Source organism: Anarhichas minor, unplaced genomic scaffold, assembly GCF_050575085.1.
Source record: "Anarhichas minor isolate MPS153535 unplaced genomic scaffold, ASM5057508v1 ptg000011l, whole genome shotgun sequence".
NCBI lineage: Eukaryota > Metazoa > Chordata > Actinopteri > Perciformes > Anarhichadidae > Anarhichas > Anarhichas minor.
Genome location: NW_027466457.1, coordinates 8,651,849 through 8,661,926, shown reverse-complemented (window position 1 = coordinate 8,661,926; position 10,078 = coordinate 8,651,849). Strand labels below are relative to the sequence as shown.

At 40.6% G+C, this 10,078-nt stretch overlaps 1 protein-coding gene across 1 annotated transcript; it reads right to left on the bottom strand.

The window, feature by feature from the left end:
* Nucleotides 1–300: 300 nt before the first annotated feature.
* On the bottom strand, nt 301–9,769 carry LOC142947564 (vesicular glutamate transporter 2.1-like). The gene is made up of 12 exons (XM_076089234.1): nt 9,684–9,769; nt 8,012–8,267; nt 7,454–7,572; nt 6,441–6,555; nt 5,394–5,481; nt 5,081–5,167; nt 3,823–3,965; nt 3,590–3,739; nt 1,701–1,833; nt 1,505–1,615; nt 1,286–1,413; nt 301–630 (listed from the first exon to the last, which is right to left on the bottom strand). The coding sequence occupies exons 1-12, from the start codon at nt 9,767–9,769 to the stop codon at nt 301–303; spliced, it is 1,746 nt and encodes a 581-aa protein (XP_075945349.1).
* Nucleotides 9,770–10,078: the final 309 nt, after the last annotated feature.

The window sequence follows — 10,078 nt, the reverse complement described above, 5'->3', positions numbered from 1 at the left end:
GTGCCATCTGGTTCATGTTGTTCAAGTAGATTGATGAGGTTTGAGTGTCTAAGAAGTACAACATAGGCCTGCAGTTTTCTTTGCTCTCTTTATAGTGAAGCCCTACAGTAGGTAGATGTGATGAGAGATGTGTGAGAATCTAATGAGGACTGTTCTGCATTGCAATAAACTATTTGTTTACATTGGCTCTTTGAAACTAGTAACCGTTTTACTTGAATACACAGAATGGATTTTAATATCTAAATGACTGTTGTGCAATCCGTGATGGAGAGTCTGTTTCTGTAAACAGACTAGTCTGGTTTAAGAATAGCCGCGCTCAGCATACATCTTTCCGGCCGGTTCCTGTACATACTCCTCCGTCTTATCCCAGTCCTGAACCCAACCTCCGTTGAGCTGTGCAGTGGCCCCGTAGGTTTTAGCCGGACCGCCCATGGCGCCGTAACTCTGCGTGATGTCTCCCGTCTCTTCGGCCAGCTCATCCTCATCGATGATGCCACACTTCTCTTCGCTGGTTTCTTCAGGGTCGGCCCATGGCTGTTTCTCCCCAGATGCAAAGATCCCATAAAACACCACTCCCCCGTAATGCACCAGGGCAGCAATGAGGAAGACGTACTGCCACTCATCCCGCGTCTAGAGACAGAAAATAGTTGCAGCCAGGCTAAGTCACTTCTTTAATAAGGCTCAGATCGTGTGTTTTCTCAACTGACTACTTACCATGAGCAGTGTGCTCCTAAATGTTCTGTAGAACATAGTGTGTTTTGATTTCAGCAGGCAATCACTTGGTTCACATTTCTACATAATGTGGTTATCCTCCTTTGATCTAATGACGAATGGTGAAGGAAGTGCAGCTAAAAGTGAACAGTCCACAGCTCTGTATTGCGCTGCATTTGCTGTGCCGCTGCCAAGTTTGAGTGTTCCAATACAATATGTAGGATTGAAATCCCTCTTGTTCCTAAACCCCGTCCACACATTCTGTCTCTCTCAGAAAATACATCACAGTAACGCTAAAGATGCTCGAACTGTTGTCAACACATTCTAACTCCCAACTCGTCAAATATCGACGCCTGGTCAGTGGCTTTACGCTTCAAAATATGACGCTCTACGTAACATCTAGCGTCAGTTTTGGACTTGTCAGAGACGGTGTGTTTCTACTTGTTACATGCATGGTGTCTTTTCAAAATAAAGTTCTGTCTTCATGTCGCTACCGTGTTACAAACGAGACATGTAACTAACAACATCTATCTGCATCAATATTCACATCGTTGAATGAATAAAAATGACTCACCTTGTTCTTTGTCATTGCTCCCACTATTAGAGGGCAGACCATCCCTGACAGGGTACCCACCCCGTTGGATATACCCATGAGGATGCTGGCATAGCGAGGAGCGATGTCAAGATGGTTGACATTGAAACCTGCAGCAACAAAGAGTGAGTATTCTGAGTGTGGTGCTCTTTTGAGTAGCGCAAAGGAATTTGAACTAGAATCCATTGCTCTGAGACTCACCTGATATTGCAAATCCGCTAAAACCCACCGCCAGAACTAAGAAAGAGATGGCCACCCCCTTACTGTGAGAATAACCAACCACGAGCAAGAAAGTGGCCTCCATACCAAACCCTAAAAACAACAAGAGAGTTACCTGATGAGGAATACTTCTATATTATCATGGCAACAGACAGAGAGCTGATTATCAAAGCCTCACCTCCACAGTTCATGATTTTCCGGACCGTGGTGGTGGACATGATGTTGTGGGTCCGCAGGTAGTCCGCTAACTGGCCTCCTAAGGGCACGATGATGGTCATGACCAAGTGAGGGAGCGCTGACACTATTCCAACCTGAGAAACCATCAAACATTTGTCTGAAGCAGTTGTGACAGCTACAAATAAACTGTCAAAACAAAAGTGATTCTTCTTCTATTCTCAGAACCAATCTTTGCGTGTGTTTCAACCTCTGACGGCAGTGTCACATCTGAGCAATAATTCACCTGCAGCAATCACAGCAGCCCATCCTGAAGCTGAATTACAACTGCCAAACCAGCTTGATTCATGCTTCACGCTCTCCAGGGAAGGTAAAGATGATGAAATATTAAGATTAACTGGACTCGTTGTCTGACACATTCACTCATGGACAGTATGATCAGAAAAGTACCAAAACACAGCACCCAAACATTCAGAATGCTATCATTGCAAAAACAAGACATTTTGTTTCTAAATCAGTATTCAAATCTATTTTCTTAAACCAAGTGAAAGATTATAACAAAGAAGTAAAATAATCCCAGTTAAATGTTTTGTGAAAGGGCTCACTGAATTTACTTGAGTACTTGAGGATTTGCAGGTTAAATTAACATAAATACATTTATCTGACTTAAACAGAACATTTTAAAGTCAAGGCATTCAAGAGAGTTAGGCAAACAATTTAAATTGTAAAATGTTAACCACTTCACTATATGCACTGTGCTTGTCATTATCCCTCACAGTCTAATGACATTTGCTCTTGATCACTAACAATAACAACAATGGAAACATTGCACACATTGTTGGGCACAATAGAGTGCTGCAGGAATGACGTAGTGCCGCACTGGTTCCCTCGACAAAAAAACAATGGGAATCTTTCACTGGATTTTGGATTATTGCAGAAAATAAGCTCTATGGCAAACACAAGTGTATGATACTTGCACATTTTGTTCAGCAAAATAATCCTCACCAATAAACACCACTTTATGATTTTTGAAGTGTGAATGCGATTGGCAGAAGTAAAACACTATCATTAGGCTGTAAATTGACGCATAATACACAACGACGCCGTAAAGGCAGACTAGTCCGCGTGATGACGTGTTGTAGTCACATTTAGCCACTTGTAAGCAACCACCCTTTTTAAGATATACTTAAAAGCTTAAAGATTCACGAGAGGGGTATTTAGTGACGTATTTCATATCGTAGAACTAAATATTTAAATATCCTTAGCTTTAGACCTTATTTCAGGCATTCAACTGAAAACATATTCAAACAAACCCATTGACTTCAAGACAAGGGAGGCAGAAGAGCAACATTTTTGTTGTAGGGCGTATTCCTCCAGCCCTCTATGTTTCACACAGTAACACCTGTTGTCAAGCAGGGTGCACATTCAAAGAGAATTATATCAGAGTCTTTAATATCAGCCATGAAGGGTGGAGCAGGTAGGCCTATATACAGGAGACTGCAGGCAATAAGAACTCAAAGAAAAACACCTTTTAAGTTGAGATGATGAACAGTTGCTTATTACACATCCAGCAGTTATATAGCAACATTATCATTTTTATGAATTGTGTTCTGTGTCACGTGATGAGTCACGATGAGTCAAACTCTTTTAGCTCTGTTTTTGGTCTCAACCAACTCCCGAGGTAAATATCCGTCTCTCTAGCTGCTTAATTCTCCATTATGTTCACCAGCTATTTGCTAAACGTTAGTAAGACTGATCATAGCACTAGCGTCAACTGCACTCAACTTCAGCAATTTATGGCTGAGAAAATCTTAGTTTGTAATCTTGAACATTAAATCACACGGTGTTAACATTTTTTTGGCTGACATTAGTCATCATGGGGGATTTCTTTACCTTGCTGATTTCAAAGCCAAACACCTCCTCGAAGTATGCAGGCTGGCTGATGAGGAGCAGATAAAAGGTCCAGCTCCTGCAGAAGTTGGCCACGATGATTGCATAGACGGGCATGGAGGTGAAGAATTTCTTCCAGGGGGTCTTGTATTTCTGTTAAGACAAACAGAGAATCAGCCGGACGTACAGCACCTGTCGAGGTGTTACAAATCAATGGATACAGATTGAGAACTCACTTCCATTGCGCCCATCAGCTGGGCACTTTCACCGATGCTCTCCTCAATGTAACGGCGCTCCTCGTCAGAGATGGTCGGGTGCTCCGCTGGGCTCTCGTAGGACACCAAGACCCAGAACATGTACCAAAATATCCCAAAGCATCCTGAACAGATCATCACAGTGATGGCGTCAAGAACCAAACATGTCCGTCATTACAAACTCTGTGCAGCCAAATATTGCTCAGACCCACAGAACATTTTCTGTTTTTTAAAACTTTTTTAAAGACACCAAATATGTCGGTGTGAATTTTGCGGAAATCTATAAAACGATGCACAACATATCTAGAATATTTCTAATTGATAAGATGGTGCAGCCATAACAAACAGTGAACACGCTCGGTGTCAATATCAGATAACAGCTTCAATGGGGAGCTAAAACAAACTGATATATACAATATATGAGAAGTTTTTTCTAACTTCAATGAATTAAAAGAGGAGAACTCTAAATTAAAGTTCAGCAGGATGCAACTGACGTGTTTGCACATGTGGCTGCAAGTTCTAAGTGTAGTGTAGAAAAACTGATACAGCAATGTTACAGTAACACAGCGGTATCTGTCTAAGGTTTGCTAACATGAGCTAACATTAGCTGCCATAAGATACGAGTCATACCAGACGTCAGACTGTAACAGCAGAACTCCTGAGTGTATTGAATTGACATAAGGTGTGATTAATAGCTTATAAACTCAACTTTTCATTTGCAAGACAGACTTCTTCGTGTTGTTTCTTCTTTTGAAAGTGAGATATTCTCTATTTAAGGTATTAAAGTCTCTGAAAATCCACACAGGAGTTTGAAGTTATTCTGACTGATTAGACCTCTGCTCGGGTTGAAGGTGGACAGAGTTTAGTTGGGAATTTATTGGATCACAAATCTGGATCAGTCAAAAAGAATGATAGGAGGTGTAATTTGTCCCACCCAATTGACCCAATTGCCCATTGATTGCTTACATTAGGACAATTATTTGTTGTAGTCTGATATGTTGTGTTTAAATATGCAAGTGAGGCACTATTAAAGCTAGATTTTGGTGATTTTAGAAGAGTCTACACTACAGATGCAAATAGTAAAATATAAAGAAGATATGTTATGGAAGCAAAATAGCCCAAAATTTCAAAATTGACGATGATGAGAAACAATTTGCAAGTGCCTTCATCATTCCAAGTGTTGATTGTAAAAATAAATGTTATTTCTGGCCTTAAATCTACTCACGGCAGTGATACTCACCATACAGATAGAAGACACAGGACCATCCATAGTACTGGACCAGGATCCCAGCCAGAGGCATGGCTATCACTGCACCAGCATAGGATCCTGAACAAGACAAAATATTATGAGCAAGCAGAATTTGATCCCGGGTGCTTATTCAGACTGCAGTGTTGTCCCAGTGTCTAGTGACAGAAGTGTCCAGTACACGTTGTTTACACACATTTCAGGAGCAATATTTTGTCATTCTAAACCTTCATTTCAGTGTATGAAGTAGTATGATTGTAAAATCGATATGACACTAATGAGTCACAGAAACGTGTAGATTTTGTACCACAGAAGGAGATGGTTGCCAGACGACTTCTTTCCAGCGGCGGAGCCCATTTACTCCAGATCCCGTGGCAGGCTGGATAAGTCACTCCCTGCACGGTGACAAATGACGTTACAGTCAGTCTGAACACACGTGGATCATTTTCCATTAACCATAATGTGTTTTTCTCAATCAGAGTAACCTTCCTGCATCAATACATTTTACATCTATTTTTCCACTTTCAGTCAATAGAATTTACACATTCTGATTCTACCTGATTGACCTAGTCTGTTCTCATTTGCCAAAGACATACAAGACAAATTGTATTTAATAACAAACACACTGACATGCATTGTAGCTGACCTTTTCTAATAGAGACTAATGGGCTAGGTGTAAGTCAGTGCAGATTCAGGCTGACCACCCACTTCATGAACAAAAAACGGAATTGTTCCTATTAAATCTTCATTACACACTAAGTGGCATACAATCAACTATTGATAGACACAAATTGCTGGGGCTTGCAGTGGGAGACACCCTGAAATGCTAATGTTTAATTTGCAGTAATAAGTCGATGGGTGCTGAGCACAGGCGGCTCGCTCTCACAATGGTCATGAGCTGCTATTGAAAATACAGCAAAGCAAAATTACAAAGGAGTATAACCTTCAGTCTAATAATAGCATCTCTCGCTCTGAAATCTTTTCTGTTGCGCAGCGGTGCCGCTCGCATCAAGTGGTTTTTATGTCTTTTGTTATGCATGTTTCTATGTGAACATGGAGCCGTTCTGGACAAGTAAACCAACATACACAAGCCCTGCTATTCAGGGGTTTATGATGCTTGTGGACTAATCTGACAATTATGTACAGTATAATAAAATGGAACCTCTCCATAATGGGGCTTCATTTTCCAGTGCAAATTCAAATAGAAAGCCTGGGGATTTCTGTAAATCGTAGTCAAAGACAGAATGTCAGGACAGTTTCATTAGGGTCGAGTTTAGCTTTCAGCTTGATAATGAGGCATCATTTTTGAGCCTTTTAAAGGTCAGGATCTGATGTGCAAACTGTGCATACGTACCTCCACCAGCCCTTGTAATATCCTCACAAAGATGACACATCCATAGTGCGTCCGGGCGGCAGAGGGAATGAACATGTTCAAGATGGATGTCAGCACAATGGCAGCACCGAAAACTCTGGATAAAAAATGTGTCGGGATTATTTGTCAGAATATCATCAAAACAAGATCATCTTATTCAAAGAAGATACACGGCAGCAATATTGATTCAAGCATAAAACATCAGATAAGAAATACAACATATCAAAACAATGTTAAACTGTGGGATTCTTTACTGGGAGAAGTATCATTGATGAGGAAGATAAATAAATCCTAATTGGATGGCACACACACACACACACACTAACACACTATTCATACAGCGGGGACAGGAGGTGTTTGCAGCAGAAGGCCTCAGTGGGCTCAGCTGACTTGGCATGATGAAGCTCTTCAAAGATTTGCATCTTATTTAGGCTTCATTTCCCTCGTGAGAAATCGAACAACCTTATGGATAAGGGCTTATACTGCAACCTTATCCTACTTTGGTTGCTTTTTACAGCATCCTCACGACTATATTTACATGGGTTTCTAATGTGTTGTTATAATTTGTTACTGTACTACAGTTTTTACATATTTGTTGTTCTTTTTCTCCATCATTTTGTTTAATTGCAGCTGACTAATCAGTTGGTATAGTGAAATAATGTGATTATAGAGGCGGTATGGCCATTGAAATCATACTACAATCATTACTTAGAGCCGCATTTCACACTGCAGGGCTTTGGCTGATGTGGTTGCCATGCCTCTGAACATAAAGGATTAGACACGGTGGTCCCATGGGAGCTCATTAACAGGAGGAGGCACGCCTGGTGGGCATCAGCCAAATCCCCAGTATATCTGCTGTAAGGTCAGGCTCCTTTCTTCAAACCATGAGACCGACATCCAAATATTACACCTACATTTCCATTATAAATTATAAATAGAAACATACAACTGATATTTAGCCCCACCCACACTATCCATAGATTATTTCCAGTTACCTGTTTGCAGCCAGTCTTGAGGAGATATACCCTCCTGGTATCTGAGTCACTATGTAGCCCCAGAAGAAGGAGCCATGAATCATCCCCACGGTCTCTGGGCCCCAGTTAAATTTCGCTTGCTTTCAGAAAAAAAAATAAAGACACATTTGAATTACTTTTCCAGACAAGTGTAACATGGTGAAATTGTTAAAGGTGTAATCAAAATGCTTCTTATCTAGGTGTGTCATTGTGAAAAATATTATCAGAAAGCTATCAGATCTATTTTATTTGATGCTTCAATATCTTTGCAGCGACACCGTAACGTAGTCGATCAATTAATCAAAACACACAATAAGTCGATTTTTAAGGAAAATTACAAATAAAGACAAATAACCTATGTGTTAATTTCTACATACTATATAATAAAGGCCCAGCACAATAAATACAATTTAAAAGTACGTATGAGCTCAATTGATGTTCTCCAGGTGTGTTTTAAAACCTATCGATCCGTCTATTGGCTCTGGCCCTCATCACTTAAACACGCGGGGTGGGCTCGTGCGAGGATGAGTCACCACGCACCTCTGTGATGATGATCTTGCCGTTTTGGTGGATCGTGCTGTTATTGACCATGCTGACGATGGCCACACCCAAGTTACACCGGATACCGAAGGAGATGCAGAAGCCCATCCCGCTCAGCATAGCGATGATGTATCTGCGCGGAGCCCCGAAGCAAGTACAGTCACACAGGGGCGTCTTCCGCTCCTGGTCCGCCGTGGGTCTCCCATCCTCCGTCAGCTCGATCGCCTCACCTGTCTGCTGCCGCTTTTCCAGCCTCCTGCACGACACGAGCCGATCATATGTTCATTTTTAATTCATTTTTTTAGGTTAAATTCAATGTCGACACTTCGGTGTATGCATTCAAACATCCAGGCACATTTAGCTGCATTTAAAGGAGCGAGAAATATCAGTGGAAAATGTGTGATTTCGTTGATTGTCTGCAAAAACAAAATGTACACTTTTATACTGATGTATTTATTCACATGCATCTCACAAGCTGTTTGCAGCTAATGCTACATAAAATAAACTGGCATCTTAAGTACTTCGTGCTCTTTCAACGACAGGCCTTGACAATGTCTTTAATTCCATCTTTTAATTTGACTATTCAAAACCTGCTGCCTCCTTTTTTTCCGTTCCCTGCTGAAATTCTCTATGTTTCTGTAAAAGAAAGACTCGTTGACAAACGAGGAAAGAATTATATTCATACCGCATTGCAGCAATATCAGCATCATCGTTGTCAAGAGTTAATTTTGCCCTGATCATTTTTAATGAGCTTCCATAAATGTGGGGTTGGCATCTTGCTTTGGCTTCCACTTAAAATTTGTAGAAAGAAATGTGAAGTTTATTTTAAAAAAACACAAAATGGAAATGTGTAGGCCTCATCCAGAAAAATAACCATAGGCCTGATAGTTTAATTGAAACCAACATATGTTTTTCTGAAGTCACGTTTCTGTGTTGCAGCTTGGAATCAAGTTCAACAACAAAAAATACATGTTGTGTGCCTGAACAAATAATCATTTAAAATACGTGTAATTTATAAACGTTACGTGTTTCCAGATGATTTGCGTAAGTATTGTTTTTTCGGCTTAGTATTCAACCAAAGTCTATTTTATTCGCATTCACAATCGGAATTGTCACATTATTAAATTCCACACATGTGACTTATACATCCTGCTCCATTACTCTGATTTTACATTGAAGAGCTGTTTGCTTTCAAGTCAGTTATCAGTTTTCCTTTGCATTACATTTCATGTCGGTCCTTCTGACAGTATAAAGAATAAAGGGAGTCAATTGATATGAAGTCCATCGATCTTGGATTAATACAGATGGATACATAAGGTAATAGATATCCTCCGACCTTGTGTCACGACTCGTTCTGTTTCATTAATTATTAAAATACACCCACGGCAGCTGGTAGAGGGGATCATCCTCCAGGGAAATAGCTGATCCTTAAATATTCGGGCCACACGACTCTGCTTTCAGCATCCTGTCCGTGATCCAACTCATAAAGAAAAGATTTCCCTCTTGATTTCAATGTAATTCAGTAATAAGCACATTTAAAGCCAGTGCGTGTTTTATGTGTGCTATTCTTATGTGTGATCTTGACATCTGGATATTTCCTATTTTAATTTATCGTAACAGATATCATTCTGTAATCAAAAGACGTGCAGAAATGGGGATTTCTTTGCCTTACCTGTAAATTTTCCCGAGGGCCTTTCCTGCGATCTGTTTTATACCCTCCTTGGTGGTAGGGGCAGCTTTCTCCGCGCCCGGCTCCATATCCAAATGAGCTATGAAATTCTACAATACTATAACAAATGGAAGTGCTGCATTAATGAGCATATTGCTAAGATATTAATCCAAATAACGCGCTCTTGTCTTTTAAGCAGAAAAACGTCTCGATGTCCTGAAGAGATGAGCCAGAAAAATGGAGAAGAGAGGGAACACGTTCAGTCTGAAAGGGCTGGTTTCACAGTCACAAAACAGCAGTCAAGTAACTCCGCTTTTGCCTTGCGCAATGTTAATCCATGCAGTGCCATTTTAAGATCCAGGCAGCGATTCGAAAACAGCATCACAGAAAATAGAAAG

What these genes read in the sequence shown, in the direction of transcription:
- LOC142947564 (XM_076089234.1), bottom strand. Translation starts at nt 9,769, where the DNA reads ATGGAGCCGGGCGCGGAGAAAGCTGCCCCTACCACCAAGGAGGGTATA. An exon ending in GCAAGATCATCATCACAGAG is followed by an intron (nt 7,573 to 8,011) that starts GTGCGTGGTGAC and finishes TTTTTCTGAAAG; the next exon opens with CAAGCGAAATTTAACTGGGG. An exon ending in GGCAACCATCTCCTTCTGTG is followed by an intron (nt 5,168 to 5,393) that starts GTACAAAATCTA and finishes TGTCTTGTTCAG; the next exon opens with GATCCTATGCTGGTGCAGTG.